At 40.9% G+C, this 24,758-nt stretch overlaps 1 protein-coding gene across 3 annotated transcripts in view; it reads right to left on the reverse strand.

The window, feature by feature from the left end:
• Positions 1 to 548: 548 nt before the first annotated feature.
• The window catches only part of Washc3 (WASH complex subunit 3), a 45,298-nt gene continuing 21,088 nt past the window's right edge, over positions 549 to 24,758 (reverse strand). For all 3 annotated transcript variants that reach the window (XM_045152581.1, XM_012949285.2, XM_004650225.3), the window contains 2 exons: positions 14,184 to 14,248; positions 549 to 826 (listed from right to left, as the gene is read on the reverse strand). In XM_045152581.1, the coding sequence (XP_045008516.1) occupies positions 742 to 826; positions 14,184 to 14,248 (150 nt within the window). In that variant the 3' untranslated portion in view covers positions 549 to 741. The remainder of the gene's footprint in view (positions 827 to 14,183; positions 14,249 to 24,758) is intronic.

A 24,758-nucleotide genomic window follows, 5' to 3' on the forward strand; every position in this document is an offset into this window, starting at 1 on the left:
AATAGATATAAAAAACATGACTTTGATAACATATGAACTATTGACCAAGTCACAACAGACTATATATGCTAATAATTATCACCAGTAAATTCCATAGCCATATAGATAGAAATATGTAGGTTTCAGGTGGTCACAACCAACTTCAGTCCAATGTCACTTTCTACTGGATATTTTAAAAATGCTTATAGTACAAAATGTACACAGTATTTTTCATAACAAAAGATTCACAAAAGTTGAATATTTCACTTACCACATTACCTGACTTTTGCAGTGAGTCTACTTTTTTTTTTTTTTTTCAAGATAGGGTCTCAGTCTAGCCCAGACTGACCTGGAATTCACTCTATAGTCTCAGGGTGGCCTTGAACTCACGTTGATCCTCCTACCTCTACTCCCGAGTGCTGGGATTAAAGGTGTGTGCCACCATGCCCATCCAGTGAGTCTACTTTTGATCACTAACTTCACACTGACTCCATCTTAAAATGCTCATCACATCATTGGGATAGTTCATGTTAGTATTTGTAGCACTCATTACAATTTGGGATATTCTATTTTTAGTTTTGAAGGACTTTATTTTGGTAACAAGACATTCTGACAGGTTATAAATGCTTTATTACTATTATAACACAGAGCAAGGCTGGCAGTGGGTATATGGCCATTTGGTGTTTTATGACTAAAAGTTCAGCCTCAAAGAATGTAAGTGTACCCTTCCCAAGTCTGCATGATTCTTGTCAAAATCCCAGCTTAGTCACTGAAGGAAGATTCGCTGTCTGAGCTTTCTTCTACATTTTTCTCACTTTCTCCATCCGGCACTGGGGCATCTGGCTTCCTGAAACAGAAGAAGAAAAAGTTAAAGCATATTCTTCCAACTGGACACGAGCACTTACAAACTGTTAATCAGGTTCATCGTAGAACACTCGCCAACATCTGCCAACTCTGTGTCCTTAGCGCAGGAAGCCTCAGGCACTCCACCACGGCAAGGTGCGCTCTGGCTCCTGCGCACCAGCGGGCACTGAGGGCACTTCCTACAGAGGCCACGACGCTGCTTCTCCTGCCAGCCCTTACACAGTTCTCCTTCAGCACTCTCATCACCATGGAGACCCCGGTCTAGACAAAGCTATTTATTGTCTGTTGAGGCTGCCACGACAAGTCTAAGCCCTGGAGCCTCAAGTGCACATGAGGTACAGAGAGGAAAGCCAGAAAAGGAAAAAAGGAATGCTGCAGGAAGAGATATTTAGCAGCAGAAAGGAGTTCAGGAATGGCTACTTAGAAGCACAGGCAATATGGAAATTTTGCAGGGGAGGAGAGCCTGGTCAAAGGTCTTTAATGTTGTTGGAAAGTGCTCCACAACAAGGCTTGAGTATAGAGAATGAAGAGTTGATAAAGAGGATGGAGAGATGGCTTAGTGGTTAAGGCACTTGCTGGCAAAGCCTAAGGACCCAGGTTTGATTCCCCAGTACCTAAGTAATCCAGATGCACAAGGTGTCACTTGCATCTAGAGTTTGTTTGCAATGGCTAGAGGCCCTGGCACATTCATTTTCTCTCTCTCTCTCTCTCTCAAATAAATAAATAAGCAAACAAATAAAGAGTTGGTAAAGACACTGTGTCAAGGACAGCACAGGACAGCAAGGACAGACACTAGAACATTTCAACTCCAGATCTGCATGGGCGTGCTATAATGAAAGAACATGAAATTCTAACGGTGGGTTTTGTTTGGGTGTGTAGTGTGTGTATGGTGCACGCATGTTGGGCATGCACACACTGGGAGGCCAGAGGAAAACATCAGGCGTCCTCCTGTACCCTTCTTCCTCCTTGTGTTCCTGGACGGAGTCCCTCACTGAAGCTAGCGCTCCCAGTTTTGGCCAGACTGGTGACCAGCGAGCCCCAGCGATTCTCCTGTCTCTGTCTCCACCCCGCCCCCAGGACTTAGGATCTAATAGGTGTGATTAAAAGTTATTTCAAGGCCGGGCGTGGTGGTGCACGCCTTTAATCCCAGCACTCGGGAGGCAGAGGTAGGAGGATTGCTGTGAGTTCGAGGCCACCCTGAGACTACAGACTGAATTCCAGGTCAGCCTGGGATACAGTGAGAGAGACCCTACCTCGGAAAACCAAAAAAAAAAAAAAAAGTTATTTCAATAGATATTAATAATGTTCATGCCGGTAAATCACTTATACATAGCGGCACAATTAGTTAACTTCTCCTCACTCTTACCATGGGCAAAGGAAGCAAGGAAAACATACTTTTGGGGGGAAAAAAAGTAAAAGGAAGAAAAGTGAGATGCTGGATGGTAATGAGAACAAACACACTTAGTTTTGCCTCAGGCTCCTTGATTCTTATTAAAGATCTAGGAGATTCAACAAAGAGAAATTATTAAATACAGATATGTGTAGGGTACGGGGTACTTTTAGTTGCTGAAAATTGTGACTAAAATATTGCTTGCATCATTGAATATATTTGACATGTCACTAAACAAATGGTAGTGCTGGTCTTAACTATCAAATGTAAACCCATCTGTTTTAACAACTTTAGACCATGCCTGTAAGCCAGGCAGCCAGATGTACCCAGAAGAGTAAAACTTATAAAGATGGACACAGCATTTCCAGGTTTTAATCAATGCCTAAAACACAAACTGGCCCATCATCTTCATCGCTTTTTCTTTTTATTTATTTTGAGAGAGAAAGAGAAAGATACAAACAGAATAGGTGCAACAGGACTTCTAGCCACTGCAAACAAACTCCAGATGCACAGGCCACCTTGTGTGCCTGGCTTATGTGGGTCCTGAGGAATCGAACCTGAGTCCTTAGGCTTCACAGGCACATGCCTTAATGGCTGAGCCATCTCTCCAGCCTCTTCATCGCTCTTCACATGAAGAAACCACTCCAGAAGTTTTTTGCATGAATATCAGGCACATTCTTCTCAGTCAGTTTCTTTTTGCTATTTTGTTGACTTCTTACATATCTTTGTTATAAAGGAAAAAATTGCTAGAGGGAATTATTTCAAGGTCCCATGAAATTATATTAGCATCTAGGACACCTCAAACACATAAAATAATGTAAACAATTCCCTAAGAAAAGGGTGGGCCCGGCACAGTGTGCTGCCTGTAAGCTCAGTACTAGAGAGGCTAAGCCAGAGGCTGCTGTTAGTTCAAGGGCAGCCTTAGGCTACATAAGTGAGTTCAAGGCCAACCTGGGCTATATAGCGAGATCCTGTCTCAAAAAAAAATCAACAAAAATAAAAATGAAACAGGTAAAAGTAGTTTATATTTAGAAGTGGGTGATTTTTCTCAAAATTGCAGGATATGACCATATTTAGAACTTTAATTCTGAGCCATGAACTTGAGAGGTCTTAACATCTTCTACAATTAGTTTCTTCAGTGCTGTATAGTTTTGATTGTTAGAGGTATTTTTTTGTTGTTTTGTTTTTTGTTTTTGTTTTTTCAGGTAGGGTCATACTCTGGCTCAGGCTGACCTGGAATTCACTATGGAGTCTCAGGGTGGCCTTGAACTCACTGCAATCCTCCTACCTCTGCCTCCCAAGTGCTGGGATTAAAGGCGTGCGCCACCACGCCCGGCTCTCTGGCTTGCTTGCTCTCTTTCTCTTACGGGTGGAACCCGGGGCCTCCCAGGGGCGAGGTCAGGGCTCTGCCCCTCAGCCCTGCGCCTGCAGCGCGGCCTGGCCCCAGCCCATGGCCGTCGCGTACGTGTTCGAGTGTGCCTGCGTCGCATCCTACGCCACCATGACTACCCATTGTTGCACTTAACACATCTGAGCAAAGGTTTTGCTTGTTTGTTTTGAAGCTACTATAAATAGGCTTGTTTTCTTGACTTTCTTCTTTTCTTCAGTGAGTGTGAGTGAAAGAAGCAGCCTTCATCCAACATTGAATACTCTATATTTTCCTCTACCTTCAACTCCTGGTGACTAATATGCTCAGTTTGAGCCTGCCAACTTTGATGAAAGTGCTGATCAGATCTAAGTCTTCTGATGGAACCTTTTGGATCTTATGAGATTACAACATGTTCAAACAGATCATTTGTCTTTTACAAAGGTATACTCATATACATTTATTTATTTTGGTGCAGCAGGTGGAGGCCTTAGTTGTCGCTATTGCTAGGAATCTAATTACCAGGCACAGTGGAAATCAGTATGGAGGCTCCTCAATAAATGAAACTGAGAGCTTCCATTTGATGCACCCATTCCACAGAATCAGCCAGCTTACCAGAGCAATGCCAGCATGCCTGTGTTTACTGCTATAGTATTCCCAATAGCCGAGTCATGGGATCAGCCTGTGTGTGTCAGGGAACAAGTGGATAAAGAAAATATGGTATATATGCAGAAAATAAAGCATATAAAGAGGAGAAAACTTTAAGGACCCCCCCCCAAATGAAATGAGATTATAGGAAAAGCATTTTATGAAACTGATGCGCTTCCTACTGTTCTAACAAGGAACTTCAAAAAGTTATAAAGCCTTATACAAGTGTTAGCAGTAATGGTAAAACAATCAACAATGCAATCTTGTTCAGCTTAGACATTCATATTTTCAGGGGACTGTATACTAAGATAAGAAGTACTCTTTCTTTACTCTGGATTTCCATGAACCCTTAAGTTGCTACTTAATGGGAGCAGTGAACCTTTCACTTTCACTTGTTATTCACGGGAAGGAGTTTTAAGATACATGTGAAGAGACGGCTCCTTTAAGCTCCCAGTCTTCATGGTCATATTTTTAAAAGTAATTTATTTATTTGAGAAAGACAGACAGAGAAATTGAGTCCTGGCACACCAGAACCTTCTGCCACTACAAATGAACTCCAGATGCATGTGCTACTTTGTGCATATGTCTCTTATTGTTTTAAATACATATGAACAATTAAAAAAGAGGGCATAGCCGGGCATGGTGGTGCACGCCTCTGATCCCAGCACTTGGGAGGTAGAGGTAGGAGGATTGCCATGTGTTCAAAGTCACCCTGAATCTACAGAGTGAATTCCAGGCTAGCCTTGACTAGAGTGAGACCCTACTTCCAAAAAAAAAAAAAAAAAAAAAGACTATTCCCCTAGGAATGAACTATGGATAAGGCAGGAGAAGCTATTACTTCATTCAATTATATCAGCAAGATGCAGAAAAAATTATAAAGCTATAAGAATATTCATGGAATATCATAAACTTGTATATTTTTAAAAAGCTCAGTCTTTCCTGATTGCATAGCTTGGTAGCTACATTTAAAGAAGCCTATTTACATCACTTGTGGCATCAAAATTATTAACAGAATGCTTAATGAGGGCAAATTTTTTTTTTTTTTTCAAAGTAGGGTTTCATTCTAGCTCAGGCTGACCTGGAATTCACTATGTAGTCTCAGGGTGGCCTCGAACTCATGGCGATTCTCCTACCTCTGCCTCCCAAGTGCTGGGATTAAAGGTGTGCATCACCACGCCCAGCTGAAGGCAAACTTTTTAAAAGTTAGGGCTGTGAATATTCCAGTGGTGGAGTGCTTGCCTAAGCATGTGCATGGCACTGGGTTTGATTCCAGCACTACCAGTTTGGGGAGGTGGGATGGGGAGGGGAGTGGGAGGTGGGGGAGAATCATTTAATTGCCTATCTAAAAAGACAGTGATGACATCAAGAACATAAAAGCAAATAGAAACAAAGTAAAATAAAGTGTCTTGGGATATCTGCCTAACAGAAAATTGTTCATTTTTATTTATTTATTTGAAAATGACAGAGAGAGTGACAAAGAGAATGGGCACGCCAGGGCCTCCAGCCACTGCAAACAAACTCCAGATGCGTGCGCCCCCTTCTGCATCTGGCTAACGTGGGTCCTAGGGAATGGAGCCCCAAACCGGGGTCCTTAGGCTTCAAAGGCAAGCGCTTAACTGCTAAGCCATCTCTCCAGCCTGTAGCAAACACTTTTAATCCCAGCACTTGGGAGGCTGAGGTAGGAGGATCACAGTGAGTTCGAGGCACCCTGAGACTACATAGTGAATTCCAGGTCAGCCTGGGCCAGAGTGAGACCCTACTTTGAACCCCCCCGCCAAATATATTGTTTTAATGAAGTAGGTTGACCTCACCTAAAAGTGAGCCAAATTTAGCAAGGAAAGGAGGGAGAACTAAACATATACAAGTTGTTACTCTTTAGCAAATTAGGTACTGTAACATGCTGATTTGACAGCCACCCCTCTCCCATCTAACTATAATCCTGGCTGCTCTCACTTTGTCCCCACCTACTTTCTTGTTTCACTCACATTGTCCAGGCTTGGCCAATCAGCAATTTCTTTCCCTAGAGAGAGGGGATTAGAGGGAGGACTCCTTACCCACGCAGGAACAATCAGGATATTCCTCTAGGATGAGCAAGGAGAGGCTTTCACTTCCTTCAACTGGCAAGCAAAATATTAAAAGTCTTACTGGCAGCTCCATTCTTGGCTTCAGAGAGGAAACTCATCAGTAGCAGAGCACAAGATTTACTACACTAAGGAAGTAGAGGCGGAAGGAGGTTGGGGAGAGAACATCAGTAGTCTCCCAGCTCTATTAACTCTCAGAGCCTAGATCTTACCCAAGGCCTACACTTTTCAGCTATGGACCAACCATTTCCTGTCGTGCGTCAGCTACTTTGATTTCTCAGTTTCTGAACATGGATGATTAACTTTTTTTCATTGAAGACTTGTATTTGAGTTTAAAATCATACCCATTTTAAGATTCAAAACCCAAATACCTGGGCGTGGTAGCGCACACCTTTAATCGCATCACTTGGGAGGCAGAGGAAGGAGGATCAACCTATCTCAAAAACCAAAATAATAATAATAATAATAATAATAATAATAATAATAATACACATTCTTTGGGAAAGCATTCATGTAGTTGAAAACATTTAATTTTTTCTTTATTCTTTTTTTTGTGTAAAAGAGCTCAGATTTTATTCTAAATATAATGACAAGCCACGGTAAAATCTGAGGCAGAACAACATGATCACATTTAAATTTTCAAGCAAAGACAATCTACATAGCTAGGTTTGTGCATCTGTATAGAAAGAAAGATTGGCTTCAATTTTTTTCTTAGTTGTCTGTAAATTATTTTTCCATCAAACTAATAATAATAGTAGCAGTAGGAAATGAATCAAAGAAAACCCTTTCCTGTAGGTTCTTTTTTTTTTTTGTTTGTTTTATTTTGTTTTTTCTTTTCACAATTTTTATTAACATCTTTCCATGATTATAAAAAATATCCCATGGTAATACCCCCCCCCACTTTCCCCTTTGAAGTTCCATTCTCCATCATATTACCTCCCCATCTCAATCACTGTAGTTACATGTTTTTCTTTATTCTTAAGACAGTTGACTTTAGGACAGATTCTGTAGTAAAACTACTGTTAAGGGCTGGAGAGAGAGCCTGCCTGCAAAGCCAAAGGATCCCAGTTCGATTCTCCAGGACCCAGGTAAGCCAGATTGCATAAGGGGACACATGCATTTGGAATTCATCTGCAGTGGCTGGAGGCCCTGACATGACCATTGTCTCTTTCTGCCTTTCTTTCTCTCAAATAAATAAATAAATAAAATATATTTAAAAACAACAACAACAAAAAATACTGTTGGGCAGAAGGTGGCAGGGGAGGGGTGTGGTGGTCAGTCAAATCCCCTTCCCACGGGCTTTTCAATGTCATAATGGAGTTCTAGGTCACGGGACACTTGTCAATCAGTGTTGCACTGAAGCTCTATGCACTAGCAACAGGGGGCCTTAGGGGAAAAACTGTCACCAGGTCTAGAAGTGAGCTAGCAATGACCACGGTAAAATCTCTGGGATTGTCAAAAATATAACAATGCCAACTTAAAAAAGTATTTACTTATTTGTTTCTATTTATTTCAGAGGAAGAGAGAGGAAGCCACACACACACATACACACACACACACACACACACACACACACAGAGAGAGAGAGAGGGAGAGAATACAGACATGGCAGGGCCTCTAGCTACTGCAAACAAACTCCAGATGCATGTGCCACCTTGTGCATCTGGCTTATGTCAGTACTAGGGAATCGAACTTGGGTCCTTAGGTTTCACAGGCAAGCACCTTAACCACTAAACCATCTCTCCAGCCCCCACAATGTCAACTATGATGTCATAGTACCTCAGGAATCTTTACATTTACTCAGTCTATGGCAACTTAGGTCTTGTCTCGGCAGAATGCTTTGAGACAGATAATACCCACCTCTCTCTTGCACTCAGGGAAAAAAAAAATTGTGCCTCATACTCGAAGGAGCAAGACACCAGCTGCTCTGGGTGAGATGGGCTTCTGCAATAAGCTCAAGATATTGCACTTCCCACAGGCTCCCCCAAAAAAGCCTTGTAAAAAGTTCTCTAGCTTTCCAACACCTTTTCATAGTAATAAATCCCTCTGGTCTTAGTGACAAACAGGTTGATGTGGGCACTCTTACTTCTGGCAACTCTACGAGTAGTCACTGCCCTCCTGGAGGCCACTATAAGCGACCTTAGAAGAGCTACCTCAGGACACACAGCAGCTGAGCTAGTTCTATTCGCAGGAACCTGCACTGAGTTCTATGCTCGTGTCCCGGTCAATATGCTGCACACCCCTCCTCCTCCCCCACCCAGAAGTCTGCTCTGGGGACGGAGGTGTAGCTCAGTGGTTCAGAACTTGCCTAGCATGGGTGGTACCCTGGAATTTGGTCCCCAGTATGAAAAAGAAAACTGTCTGTTCTTTGCTGCAAAGTTTTTGGAAAAAAAAAAACAGCCTAATTTTAAAAGATAATACTCTGTGTATATGAAATATGTCTGTTGAAAACATAATGGTGTACAGGCAAATACAGGATTATAAACAAGTTGTGACCTAAAAGCCTGGTAAATCCCTTGTTTAGAATTTGCTACATATTCCTCCATTAAAACATTCATAAATCACAAGCACCATTTATGAAACATTTACTACTTGTGCAAGGTTATGCTAAGTGCTGACATCATTACTGATCTGAGCTGGAGCAGTCCTGAGTGAGCTCTTCTGTGTCTCCATGTCACTGGCTGGGACACTGATGCAGAGAGAGGTTGGGTAATGAATCCAGAGGGACACAGAAAGTCGCAGGGGACAGCCGAATCTGAACCACTTCAAGTCCACTTCTCCAGAGTTGAATCTGGCCTCAGCCTCCCTTGATAACCCTGAGTTTTATTTGCTGCTGATAGGTCCAGAGGGGAACCTGCATGTCCTCGAGTGGTGAAAGCAGTCACTAGGTAGGAATGTTAGCTCTGGCGCACGAGTGGAAGAACACAGGTGAGGTATAGGAGGAAAATGCTTTTTCTTGCTAAGGAAAATGTAGGCATTGATCAGAAGAATTTTAAAAGCATGACGTATCTGTCCTGTCTTCCTCAATGCCACACTAAGGCAGATTACCCTTTGGACAAAATAATAAAAGGTTTCCATTCTTTCCCCTTTCCGAAGACTTTGCTGTTTGAGAACAATGCTGGTAAGGTATTCTTTCCGGCACTTCTTTAAATGTCAATGGCACTGAAGCTACTTTTAGATGTTAAGCAGGACTAAATCTTGGTTATGTAAGAGTTATTATTTTTAAGATCTCAGATTATTAAAAATAATTAAACCAGCTGGGCATGATGGAGCACCACTTTAATCCCAGCACTTGGGAGGCTTTGGTAGGAGGACCACTGTGAGCTTGAGGTTACCCTGAGACTACGTAGTGAATTCCAGGTCAGCCTGGGCTAGAGGGAGACCCTACCTCAAAAATGCACACAAAAAATAATTAAACCACTTTGAAGTATCAAATAAATCACATTTATTTAGCAATTACTTAGACATTTTCATCAGTTTTATAGACATTCTAAAATCCTATGATAGTCATTTTTCTAGGAAAATGTCCTGCTTTCCTTTTCTTTTCATGCAAACTTTTTAATTTTTTAAACTTTACTTATTTATTTATTTGAGAGAGTGAGAGAAAGAAGCAGATAGAGTGAGAGAGAGAATGGGCATGCCAAGACCTCTAGCCACTGCTAACAAACTCCAAATACATGTGCCACCCTATGCGTCTGTCTTAACATGAGTACTGGGGAATTGAACCTGGGTATTTTGGCTTTGCTGGCAAGCACCTTAACTGACAAGCCATGTCTCCAGCCCCATGTAAACTTTTTCAAGTTTCAAATTGTGTGCTTTTAGCTTCCAAAGTTTTATACACACAAGCCAGTCAAACGTTACCCTACTAGCTGATGAGTATCTGTTTCCGTTTCACTCTCAGTATCGGTCTTCGTTGGTTCAGGCACATTAGGCTAATGGTTCCTTGACTCTCTCTTACTATCCAAAGCTAACTAAAAAGGAAAGTGTAGGGCTGGAGAGATGGCGTAGCGGTTAAGCACTTGCCTGTGAAGCCTAAGGACCCCGGTTCGAGGCTCGGTTCCCCAGGTCCCACGTTAGCCAGATGCACAAGGGGGCGCCCGCGTCTGGAGTTCGTTTGCAGAGGCTGGAAGCCCTGGCGCACCCATTCTCTCTCTCTCCCTCTATCTGTCTTTCTCTCTGTGTCTGTCACTCTCAAATAAATAAATAAAATTAAAAAAAAAATATTAAAAAAAAAGGAAAGTGCATGTTTATACTTGAAACGAAAAAGAGCCAGTCTTGACTGAACTTTTCTTAAAAATTTTTTTGTTTATTTTTATTTATTTATTTGAGAGCAACAGACAGAGAGAGAACGAGGCAGAGAGACAGAGAGAGATGGGCACCCCAGGGCCTCCAGTCACTGCAAACGAACTCCAGATGCGTGCGCCCCCTTGTGCATCTGGCTAACGTGGGTCCTGGGGAATCCAGCCTTGAACCAGAGTCCTTGGGCTTCACAGGCATGCGCTTAACTGCTAAGCCATCTCTCCAGCCCTCCACTGAACGTTCTTGAGTGAGATGTACTATGCACCCAAGACACTACATCAAGGTGCACTCTCCCTGCATAGCACACTTTCTTCTGATTCATTACCTCCAACTTTTCTCCCAAAGTGAGGTTTCCTAGCTTTTACATAAACAGGATTCCAAGAGCACTGGAATTCCTCTTTGAGCTTTTTTTTTTTTTTTTTTTTTTTTTTTTTTTTTTGGTTTTTCAAGGTAAGGTTTCACTCTAGCCCAGGCTGACCTGGAATTCACTATGGAGTCTGAGGGTGGCCTCGAACTCACGGCGATCCTCCTACCTCTGCCTCCCGAGTGCTGGGATTAAAGAAGTGCACCACCATGCCTGGCTAGAACTCCTCTTTGAACAAGGTGGTTGTTCTGGTTATCATGCTAGGCTCAGTGGAGCTGCAGCTGGCTTCCTAGTAGTGATGACAGTTAAGTGAGTCACTCCTAGACAGTGCGCCTGGTGACCAGTGACATGTACTTATGAGGTAATGGGTTACAAGTCATCCTCCAGGCTGTGGTTGAGGAGCAGCTTTTCTGTAAGACAATGTTAACTGTTACTGGAATTCTACCCTAAAACTTGGCACTACCTCATGACTGAATATTTCTCAACATTTCTGGAGAAAGACCTACCCTGAAGCCTGGTAAGCGAGGAATCAGAGCACAGTGGGTGTGCGTGGATTTCTCCCCCTGGTCGTTACCTAGACTTTTTAGGTGACTGCCTGATGGACTCCTGAATGAGCTAGGCTAATACGATGAGGGATGAGAGCTCCAAGGAGAGGAAAGTCAACATCTGCAGGTACAAAAAGAGCCCAGGAGGAGGAGGATAATTTGGAGAAATGTAAATCCTTTCTGCAGCTCTACAGGATAAACAAGTAGAGAGAGAGAATGTGGGACTGGATGGCAAGAGCAATTCTATGCAGTGTTTAGATGTGGAAGGGGTTAGACAGCCATGCTTTGAAGCAAGAATGAAGTTGCTACCAGAGCCCCTCAGGCTTCTGCGGGATGGACTGAAGGAGAACAGGAGTGCAAGTCAGGGGCTACTGTCATACTTCAGGGAGAAAGGGTGAGCGCCAGAAGCAGCAGCCATGCCATGGAGGCGTGTAGCCAGATGTGAGAGATGCTAAAAACAAGAAAGCCACAGTGGTTAAGGAACAGAGCAGGCTCAAAAGTGATTTTTCAAGTGGCTCAGTGAATAGATAATTGAAATAAAGGTCATAAAGCAGACTTAGGCTGCATGGAGGATGAAATAAGACCAGTCGCAGGCAAGGGGACTGGTCCCCAGCATGTATGATGCTTGGAGGACACGGGTCTTCTCTTTCCCACATTCCTCTAGAGAGAAATGCCATTATTTTAAATATTTTTTATTTGTTTATGTATGACAGGGGGAGAGAAGGAATGGATGGGCCAAGGCCTCTAGCCACTGCAGATGAACTCCAGACACATGCAGCACCATGTGCATCTGGCTTTTGTGGATTCTTAGGAGTCAAACCTGGATCCTTAGGCTTCGAAGGCAAATGTCTTAACTGCTAAGCACCCCAAATACCATCATTTTGAAGGTGATTTTAGGTGTTTGCTATTAAATCTAGTCTACTGTGTATTTATAGAAGCAAAAAGAGATTATAATCAATGACAAATATAGTTAAAGTGAATACCAGAATGGATTAAATACAAATGTTCAATTCATATTAAAATACATCACAATCCTTATGATATAAAATATCAGATATGACTTCCAGTATAAATATCAAATATCCTAGATATACTTTTTATCAAACTACCAAGTTATGCCACTGTAGTCAAACTATTTGCTACTTGGAAAGACACCAAAGTTAGAAACATGTTGAAAACTCATTCTTGGAAACATTAAAAATGCTCTTAAATTGCATACTTTGGAAGATAAAATATGAGAAAAAAACATTTATGATGTTTCACTTCCAAAATGCACACCTTTTTTGAAGGCGTGTGAGCCAAAAAAAAAAAAAAAAAAATTTCCAAAGTATACTACTAGTACAGTATGAATGCCTGGATAACACTGGAACAAACCAACCCCAACTGGAAAGACTCTTTACAAGTATCTAGATACTTGCAAATCCACAGTTCTGAAGAACTGGTTAAGATATACTTTATGCAGGATGAACCATGTGGCTAGGTTTGCTTGGATGGAATGAATTATTATCGAAGTTCTGAACCTGGAATTTTTAGTATTTCTTAAAAATATTTTATAAAATTCATATAAACTAGTACCTAATTCCATAAGCACTATTAATGTACAAACAGGATAATTTTCCTTTTTTTCCCCCAGTTTAGTTTAATGTAGGTCATGGCAGGATAAATCTCCTATACACTAATGTCCTAAATGAAAACCCAGGAGATAATTCTCCCTCATATACTCCTAAAGAAAAAGGGAGTGTGGCAGGGACAAGACCCAGCCATCAAATTCAGAACCAGACTCATTATCAACTTACTGGGCAAAGGCTGGTTATAGGAGTCTAGGATATCTCCTTTCATTTTTAAAAAATATTCTGGGTGCCAGGGCCTCTAGTCACTCCAAATGAACTCCAATGACATGTGTCACCTTTTATATGTGGCTTTATATGGGTACTGGGGAATTGAACCTGGGTGCATAGGTTTTGCAGGCAAGTGCCTTAATCACTGAGCAATCTCTCCAGGCCCTCCTTTTTTTTTTTTTTGTTTTCTTTTTAACCATAGTAAAAATACTATAAAGATAGTTTTCCCACCTATAAAACACTGTAGATACTGACACTGCTCAGTGGCTAAAGGTTTCCCAAGCCTGCTGACTGGGGTTCAGATATGAAGCACCTATACAGAGCTGTACACTAAATGGCCCACATGTCTGTAATCCCAACTTGCCTACAACAATGGTAAGAGGAGTCGGAGGATCTCAAATCTCAAAAGGTCAGCTAGTCTGGCCTTCCCAGTAGCAAAGCAACAAGAAAGACCCTGTCTCACAGAAGATGGAAGGAATGTACCCCTAGGTTGTCCTCTGCCCTCCAACGCATTCCATGGCAAACATGCAACACATACACACACATTAAAAAGAAATATAGCCTGGCGTGGTAGAGCACACCTCTAATCCCAGCACTTGAGAGGCAGAGACAGGAGGATCACCATGAGTTCGAGGCCACCATGAGACTGAGACTACATAGTGAATTCCAGGTCAGCTTGGACTAGAGTAACCCCTCCCCAAAAGTAAGCCCTGAATAGGAAAAAACAGCACAAAACATTTTTGTCATAATTGACAATAGGTATCTTCAGTATCTTGTCAATACCATTAAATTAGAAAAAAATTACTTACTCAAGAAGATCTGGATCCAGTCCTTCTGATATCATTTTGTTTCTTATTGCCATCACTGGAACACCCTAAGCAAAAGACATAAGGTAATAATAATTCAGTCATTAAGAATACTTTCTTTATTATTTCCATATACCACCTAAAATACTTCGAGGTACCTTATTACTTAATTTTTTCTTACTTTGCCTTAATGTAAGCATGTGCAAAGCATTTGCATAATCTAATAAGCTACATTTCACCCCAACTTGATAGAGTCAGTGCTATCTGACACCACATAAACCTAGTTCTAGTTATTTGGGCTTACACATGACAATATCCATTGCAGGGGAAGCAGGGATCATGCTCGCAATTCCATCAGCAAAAGAAGGAAAACATGGACCTCTCAGATGATGAAAAAACTAGCTAAAGTGATGCAATGAATATTTTACTACATGGATAATTTCCAAATAAATATTTCGGAGCTTTTCAACTTAATGTATACCCATGTACATGTCATTATAATAAGCAAATGTTCCAAATCCATTTGGACATCTCAGAGACAGAATTCAAGGACACTGTGGTAATACATTACACATCTTCCCAACACCAATACAAACATGAAGTAATGACACCTGTAGAACTGCGTGAGTTGTGAAAATATTCAGAACATGTGAATTTCAGCATTCAGGGAAGGAATTTCAAAATAGTACGAAAAGGATGCATCAGAAATAAACAGAAATTTACTTGAAAAGGGAACAGATTTGATCAGTAAATAAGCCCTTAATGAAAACTGACTCGGTCAAATGCTGAGGGGAGAAGATGCAGTCAGATGCCATCAATCCCCCTTCTTCATACAAACCCAAGGACATGAAACACTCATCTAATCTGTTACAGTTCATGGCATTGACTTGTGTGTGCGCGCGCGTGCACGTGTGACCTCATCCCTACATCTCTTCAGCCCACATAGCAGGAGTGACCAGCTAAGCCGAGCCCACAGGGAGAAGCCCCGTCACTTCCTTGCTCTTCTCCTGTCCTCCCATGTGACATTCAGTTTGTGACCTAAGGTACAGAAGAGCTTCATGAGGTGTTCTCATAGTCTGGTCTAGATTTTCAGAGCCCCCCCTGGAGTTCCTGGACACCAGAATAGCTAAGGTTAATCTGCTTTCTTTGCAATGATCCCTCGTGTGTTTTCTGGTGCAAAAATGCCATCTTGGCATCTGGCTTATGTGGGTCCTGAGGAATAAAACCTGGGTTTGTTGGCTTTGCAGGCAAGTGCCTTAACTGCTGAGCCATCTGTCCAACCCTGAAGCCCTTTTAAGAATAATTATATATCTGTTTAGATACAATTCTCCTCTGAAATACTGACTTTGTTTTATATTTTCATGATAAAACGAGTTATGTCAGGCAAGTAAGTATAAGGACAAGGATGAAAGCCAGACTTATTATGACTTCAATGTGAAAAGCTTTCAAAGTTAAGGATTGTTTCTTACAGAAATGTTGCAGATCTTGACAATATAATTATTAACTAGAATCTCCATTTTTACCATCAGTTTTGCTTTACAAACTTTCCAGAACAGACAATCACAGGAAGAATACGATTTGTGTGGACAATAACTGACTGCAGGTCTGTAGGCTCGCTGGTCCAATGAGGCTGTAGGAGTGAAGGCTGTCACCTAGTTACAGACTAAGCAGAAGATGGTCTGCAAGAGACAAGGCCCACTTGTACACCTGTCTTCACACTGTTGTGTTTCTTATAGAAGTTAGTAAACTTTAACCTGGCAAGATCAGGAAAAAAGGCTTAAATTTAAGCCTAGTTTCTCAAAGTGTTGGTTGAGATGCCACATGAGATCACAAAGCTGAATGTGGGGCCACAAATCATTGAACAACAGAAAATGATTTTTGAACATGTAATGGCTGAAGTTTTATTCAAGGTCAGATGAATCTGAGATGTTTCTGGCAGCACTCACCCATGGTGCAGCACATGACTTCACCATAGCTGTGGCTCTGAACACTGTGCATGCCATCAGGTCATGAAACACCAATGAACACTGCTTGACACACCTCGGCCTGCATTTGACAATACTGCATGTTATGACCTGCAGAATTTCTGTGGCACATACCAAGCTTTCTGCTCTTATGGAAACACAACAGTTCAATGATGGAAAACAAGAACTTTACCACTGGCATTCCTTAGCATATATCAAATTAGTGTATCTTTTTTTTTTTTTTTGTATTGGGTTAGAATGTTTGATTTTTTTAATTTGTTTGTTTTATGAGGTAGGGGTCTCACTTTATCTCATACTGACCTGAAATTCACTATGTAGTCTCAGGCTGGCTTTGAACTCATAGTAATCCTCCTACCTCAGCCTCCCAAGTGCTGGGATTAAAGGCGTGCACCACCACGCCTACCTGAATGTTTGATTTTTAAAGACTGCTGTTTGAATTACTGACTTGAGTATCATAAAAAAAAAAAATCAGTAGGATTGGTACAGACTCTCAACAATTTTTTTAAAAAATATTTTATTTATTTATTTGAGAAAGAGAGAGATAGAGACAGGTAAGTATAATGGGCATGCCAGGGCCTCTAGCCACTGCAAACAAATTCTGGACACATGCGCCACCTTGTGCATATGGCTTTACATGGGTATTGGGGAATTGAATCTGGGTCCTTTGGCTTTGCCGGCAAGTACTTTAACTGCTAAGCCATCTCTCCAGCCCCAGATTCCAACAATTTTGACAGCACCCTAAACATACTTTTACCATTTTGTACTAATATCTCATTTGCATATCTGTCTCATTAGCATGCAGATTTACTTTATCTGGAATAAATAGTAAAATCACATGCATACTAAAGAATTGCTTTAAAATAAATTTCAGGCTGGAGAGATCAGTCAGTGGTTAAAAGCACTTACTTGCAAAGCCTGATGGTCTGAGTTCAAATCCCCAGTACCCATGCAAAGCCAGATGCACAGAGAAGCACATGCATATGGAGTTTGTTTGCAGTGGCAAGGGGCCTTGGTGTACTCATAATCTCTCTCTCTCTCTCCCCCCCCTTTCTATCTGCTTGAAAATAAACAATAAATAAACTGTGTAACATTCTTATAATTGAATGGTCACAGGTCTTGAAGACAGGAAAGTCAAAGAGAATACTCTGGGCCTTTGAAAATTAACCAAAGTTACCAAAGAGGTATCAATAAAGATTTCAAAAAATCTTCATCCAATATGAACAGACATACATTTGGACTGCAGTAAGCAACAGATTAACACTAGCAATAGATTAACACTTCAAATATATCACCTAGAAGAAAGACATAAGAAAAACAAAATTTACTTAATAACAAAATTCATTTAATTTAAATGATAGTGAACACAGTTGTTTAAAGGACAAGGAATTTAACCTGATATTTAAATGTCACTCAACTACTTAGGATAACAAAATGAAAGGAGTTTGGAATATCTCATTTTTAAAAAGTGCTAAGGAAAAAAGAACAAAATTCATGTCATATTTCTTAAAAACAAAACAAAGTAGAAAAAGCAACCTCTCAGCTTCTATTAACTATGGTTTGATGGCATAAGGTCTTTCTACAAATGTAACTATGTGATTTATTTATCATACGTTAGCACAATCCACAAGACATGGTTGGAAAGGTTATACAAATAAATTACAAAGCCCAGAAAAGAGAAGGGAAGAGAAATGAGGTTGAAAAGAAAAAAGAGCACTGCCTAAAATATAGCAAAGAAAGTGTTTATGAGGCAGAGGTGAGGGGAGGCAGGGGGATCAGAGCAGCTCCTTATTTTCACACGAAACTGGCTAGAAACAAAGAATGACAAACACTGGAAGTTTCACATCTTAACCTTGGCTTCTTAGAACTGGCTACAGCACAAGAGTAGATATACTCTCAATTCAGTAAGACTTGAGTCAATTCTGCACGCTAATGTAGGTAAAATAGAATGCATAGTTTCTAGTATTTTACTCATCAGATTTATCATCACACTGTAATACAAAGTTTGATAAGAAATAATTTGGCTCGTGTTGAAGTTCCATTACAATTCCAGCGGTGCTGCCTAGAAAAATGTGTTGTTTTCTATATTCTTGCTGGTATGTCAAAGAACAAAGTCTGGTTTGTTAACATCAAAAAGAAGTGTCCAATTTCTAATCACCAAGGGACAAAGCTACTGGTGGTCGAGGAAGGACACAAGAGACCTCAACACTGAAGTCTACTGAGCTGTGGGATTTTTTTTGGCGAGTGCTAACAGCAGTTTGTCCAACATAAGTAATGAAGAAGAGTGAAGGCAGCCACGAGCCTGATGTTCCAAAGAATTATGTGTGGATTTGCGTCACTGGACAAAGTGTGCAAAGAAGCCGCACTCATGGAGTTGTGACGGCAGCACACACGCTTAAACACCAGTTTCTTATATCACAAAACTGGTCGCAGGCTCACAGACCTGCCAAGATTTACACATACTTGTTATTGGGATAATGAAAGCCAAGCTAAGTCACTTTACAAACCATGTGGAAATTTTCCTAAACTTTTAGATTAGAAGAAAAAAACAAAACAAAAACAAAACATTCAGTCTACCAGACACTTTTTTTTAAGTAACAAAAACATGCTTCTTGTATTTTAGTTTTTTTTTCCTCACATTTTGAGTTTGAGTCTTAAGAATTCAGTTAAAAGAATGGAAAATGAGGGTTTTTTTCCCCCTTATTCGAGCAACAATAATCAAAGTCTCAGGAGTTGCTGGATGGACAAAACTGCTTTTGAAGCACGAATGGTGAGCACCCAGAGGCTGAGATAGAAGGGTCACGAGTTGAAAAGCCAGTCTGGGACGCCCAGTGAGGTTCTGTCTCAAAACCACTTTTCCCTTGCAGGGAGTATCCCTGAAGGAAATGAATGATGCTATTGACTGGGGAAAGGTAGCTAACATCCGACCAGCTTCTGTAACCTAGTGAAATGGATTCGATCATAACTTTGCCTTCCAGTTTTTCAAGAGTGCTATTCTTATTTGTTAAGGTTTTTGTTGTTTGCAATAGGATCTCATGTAGGCCAGGCTTGCCCTCAACCATCTATATAGCTGAGGCTGGCCTTGAATTCTTGATCCTCCTGCTTCTACCTCTTAAGTGCTAAGGTTGCAAGTACACCCCACTATGGCCAACTATGAGTGCTGTTTTCAAAACAGACTACACTTTATAAAATAGTCCAGAAGTAAACTATATATAAACTTTCAGATAAGATATTATATATAACTGCTGACCAAATCATAACAGAAAAGAAAGTACTCAATCATCATTTTTCCTTCTGGAAGTTTCCAATAAGAGGATATAAAATTCATTTAAATCTTTCCAAAACTTTAACATGTATATACCTATGTTTAAAAACAAAAAAAAGGAAGTGCTGGAGAGATGGTTCAGTGGTTAAGCACTAGCCTGTGAAGCCTAATAACCTCGGTTTGAGGCTTGATTCCCCAGGACCCACATTAGCCAGATGCACATGGGAGCGCACACATCTGGAGTTTGTTTGCAATGGCTGGAGGCCCTAGCGTGTCCATTCTCTCTCTCTCTCTCTCTGTTGCTCTCAAATAAATAAATAAAAATTAAAAAAATTTTTAAAAAGGAACTACAAAATGGCCTAGATATCCATGACCTCACAGTGCCTGACACTACCTACACAAGACCATCATAATAGGAAGATCATGACATCAAAGTAAAAAGAGACTGATTGAGAGGGAGGGGATATAATGGAGAAAGGAGTTTCATAGGGGCAAGTGGGGGGAGGGAGGGAATCACCATAGGATATTGTTTACAATATGGAAGTTGTCAATAAAAAATTAATTTTTTAAAAAAGAAGTTTTATTTCAAAAGACTGGTACAGACACTGAAATGTTACACTCTGATCTTCGCACTGACAGGGTTGCTACCAACTGGCTGTTCACTTGAACTGAGACATGTGGACTAAGAGCGTCACAAATCTTGACCAGTATTAAGCACACAGTGGTTTCCATGGAAGCTAACAGTAAATTTCTCATTGTTCAAGGATTATCCCAAAGATGAGTTTCAGACTAAGCAGTACTTTCTCACTGACTGCCATCAGATATTTGTAAGGATGCAGGAGTAATACACACGAGAAAATGGGGGAAATGATGCCAGCCATTCCCAGGGCCCTAGAAGGTTGGAAAGGAAATTACTGCTACTTAATTCATAAAATCAATACATTTTAGCAGTTTTGTCTGTATCTTTTGGGAATAAGGAATTAAAGTTAACCTGGCTGCCTACTAACAAACTCCTTTAGAGAAGTTGTTCCTTAAAGGAAATATTTCACAAATTAGGAATCTACTATTATGAGACAATTAAAAATATAGCTACATCAATTTTCCCATGTGATTAACTGCCCCATGAGCACTATAAAATATAGTTGTAGCTTAATAAATTTCAGGTGTTAATGACTAAAAAATGTGTAAGAGGTTTTATTTGCATTTGTAACTACTCAAGTATTTGTTGACTTAAGAGTAATTTGGTGCTGGGGAAGACCTGCTTTCCTCCTTTTACTACACAGTAAAAATGGTATGCTTTGGTAAGTTAATTAATGGTAGAATCCCATAATGAATATATACCTCATTTCACTCAGCTGAGCACTTTAAAAAAATTAATTTAAGCTGCAGAGATGGCTCAGAAGTTAAAACACTTGCCTGTAAAGCCTAACGACCTGGCTTCAATTCCCCAGTACCCAAGTAAACCAGATACACAAAGTGGTGCATGCATCTGCAATTCATTTGCAGTGGCTGGAGGCCCTAGCACACCTATTCTCTGTGTGTCTGTCTGTCTCTGTCTCTGCTTGCAAATAAATAAATAAATATTAAGAAATAAAATGAATTTAAGTGATTAGGTTTCAGTTTGGCATGATAGATGCTGTTGGGCTGAGGGGATGGCTTAGCAGCTTAAAGGCATGATAGAACCTTTAAGCTAAGACACATCCAGTTTTCTAGATTTATTATATTTTAACTTTCCAGGCATAAAAACTTCAAAAGAATTTTTATAGAAATTATTGTAGAATTTCCTATTCAAATAAGAAGTATAATAAGTTCAGATGTTGAACTCATGTACTTATTTAAATGGATTTAAACTAGTATCTCTAAATATAGCAGTAAAAGCCACAAGGATGATTCAAGTGATTTAAATCACAGAATATTCACTTCTGAATCAATATTCCAATAGTGGCAGTGTGTTGAAGAGATGTATTATGATTCACTAATGCCCTTATGTATGTATATGAGCTCACTTAAAAATGATCTACTTTTTGGCAGTGGAAGGCAGTCAATGCAGAGAATAGTAACTGGTTGAGTGCTGAAAGAGAGGCTGATAGGTGCTCAGCCTTAAATAAGACATACACGTCATCCCACCAGGACTCAGGGAGCACCATGGAAGACAAGGGAAGAAATGTACGAGCTGGACGATGGCAAGAGTGCTGTGGAAATCGGCCACAGGGACATGAAAAGGCCACTGCACTAATAAACTCACACCAGGCATGGCTACCTGCAAGCCACCTGCACCGAATGGGACCAGCCAACATTCTGTTACAGACAGGGGAGGGGCTTGAGAGGCCATTCCCCTCCCGAAGGAGCTGAAGACAGTTAAAGGTTGCTGGGGCTGGGAAGCCATTCTCTTCTGAGGCATGGCTCTTGTAAGAGAGAAGGAGTATAGTGAGACTGTACAGGAAAGGGAGGATAATATGGGAACATATGATTACAATGTAAATATAAAAGTGTCACATACATATACATACATACCTACACAGCAACCAACTATACTGTTGATCTGTGTTAAGGAACCTGCCTTCGAGTTTTCTAGACTAAAGAAGCCACACCATAGACATATTTAAAGAAAAAAGATGTTCAGTTACTGTTACAATAACGACTATTAAAATAACTGCACCTCACTTGCTATCTAAGGAGCATCTTCACCAGGTCCATGGTGTTCCGCTTCTTGATGAACACCTTGAAAAGTCACATGTAGGCTCTCTGTCCTTAGGTAATGGAAGTCACACTGCCCCAGGCCAACATCCACCGCTGGCAACACAGGCATCTGAACCACGAGAACCAGAGATTATTCAATTCACATTTTCTACAAGCCAAAGAAAACAGTTTTAAAAAGTCTAAGTGTCTGAAGAGACTGTTTTGGCAAATATGGTTTCAAAAAAAAAAAAAATACAAGTCATTAGCTTCTTCCTGTGGAGGTAGGACTTTCCCAATGCCCAACTTACGACTGGCCCAGGGTTCACCAGGCCTGCCAGTAAGGGGGGAGGACTGGTGGAAAAGTGATCTGTGCACACAATTCCAGTTAAGTTACAAAAGCAATATATAACTTACTAAAAGGCTGGTGCAGCACTATTATGGCAACAAACATTAAATCGGAATCAATTATTTGCCACATTTGGAACAAAATAGTTATTACTCACTGAGAATTCTTGTGTAAAACTTAACTTTAACAGGAAAAACATATCATTAATGCCAGCAGGTGTTCCAGGAACCTTCATTAACATGGTCTGAATTTATGGATCAATCAATTAATAGAGCATAAATCTGAACCGAACTTCTGACCTCAGGTCATGTGTGAGGACAGTATGACCTTGACAGGCCATATGACCCAGATTTGCCATCCCAGGAGGAGGAGATCAGGCTAAGAAACTACAGCACGCTGCACTTCAGAGGCACAGGAGACACCTCCACACGCTTCTAGCATCCAAAGTGTCTCCGAAGGAAAGCTGTTTTCTGATGGGTATTGTGCTTATGTCCCCGAAGGGCAGCAATCCAGGTGTGACAGAAAAAAGTAGACACCAAAACGCAAGGCATTGCTTGTTGCTCTGTGAACTTGGGCTCGTGAAACAAACACAAGACTAGTGCTGGCATCGGTTCAAAGAGGCTTATGCTAATTAGTCTACATTATTGGACTATAAAATAGATTCACAGAAATGCAGCAAGAGGCAGGCAAGTATTGAAGTGATGTGTTTCAGGAGGCAGCGAGAGCCAAGGAAGAGGCAGTTTTCATGGCAGTGTGGGGAGGGTCCCCAAGCTGATGCTAGTACACTCTTACTGCTCAGAGGCAGCCTGACAATAGAATCACTATGCTTTCATAATCTGTAGTACTTTCTATGTCTTCCTATCTGAAGAAAAGGGTCTCTGCCAGGGGTGGTCTGCAAAGTCAACCTTTTGTAGAAGAGGAAACACTAAAAGGGCTTGAGAATGTCCTTTCTCCTCTGCTTTGTCAGAAAGGATGAAATGACCTTAATTCTGGGAGCAAGTGGGGGAAAGACCCCGAGATAACTGAAGAGCTTACTCAGTACCATGATGCTACTGAGTTCAGGAATATTTCCTTGGAAAGGGGTAAGAAACTCAGTCCAGGTGTAGTTTTCAGCCCTAGACCTCCTTCCGGGCAAGAACACAGTGGAGCTAAATCAGACGACACCACGGCAGCGTGCCTAAGACGTGAGAGGCTTTGTGACACTCCCAATTCCCTCTTGAGGGTAGAAATATGGTGATTTTTCAGAATATTAAGAACAGATTTCAGGGTTGGCGATTTTGCTCAGTGGGTGAGCACCTGCCTGGCAAATGCAAGGCCCTGGGTTCAGTCTTCAGCACCAAAAAAAAAGAAAAAAAAAAGATTTACCTGTTGGATCTTTTTAAGAACAGTTTCGGAGACCCAGCTCTCTTCATTTTCTTTAATACAGAAACTCTCTAACAGCTATAGTGTAGGTATCTCAACCCAGCTTTAGTAACCCACAGGGATGCACACAATGCTTGTATCTGAAGACAATCAAATTCATTGGCTAAATTATGATGACATCACTTTCTCTACATTAACAATCTCAGCAAAGCAAAGAAGACATTAGCAATTCATGAGAGTTGAGGAGAAATTGGGCATTTTAATGAAATCCCTGATCTTTTGGGGACAGCAAATACTTTCACCTATGGCAAAATTATCTGGAGTTCTAGGGCTAGCAGCCTGATCTGTTTTAGCAGAATAAGTGGCTAATTAGAAGACCAACACAGGAAACAGGAAGACCTCAGGCACACTGGCTACAGATGTGGCTAGTTCTTCTGCCAATGATAAAAATTGAGCCGGGTGTGATGGCACACACCTTTAATCCCAGCACTTGGGAGGCAAAGATAGGAGGATCACCATGAGTTCGAGGCCAACCTGAAACTACATAATGAATGCCAGGTCAGCCTGGACTACAGTGAAACCCTACCTCAAAAAAGAAAAAAAAGGAAAAATTAAAAGAAAATTGAATGAAGCCAGGTGTGGTGGCACATGCCTTTAAGCCTAGCACTTGGGAGACCAAAGTAGGAGCATTGCCTTGAGTTCAGGGCCAGCCCAAGACTAGATAGTTAATTCCAGACCAGCTTGGACTAGCACAAGACCCTACCTTGAAAAACCAAAAAAAAAAAAAAAAAAAAAACAAAACTGAATGACTCGATGGCAAAGATCCTAACAGTTTCTAGTGACTACTTCTGTGAGGCATTTTTTAGGGTAGGAAGTACCAACATGTTCTTGTTTCAATTTTGACAGCCACTCATAACATACTTAAGCAACAAGAAAAGGTGCTT

This window comes from Jaculus jaculus, chromosome 6 (assembly GCF_020740685.1).
Source record: "Jaculus jaculus isolate mJacJac1 chromosome 6, mJacJac1.mat.Y.cur, whole genome shotgun sequence".
NCBI lineage: Eukaryota > Metazoa > Chordata > Mammalia > Rodentia > Dipodidae > Jaculus > Jaculus jaculus.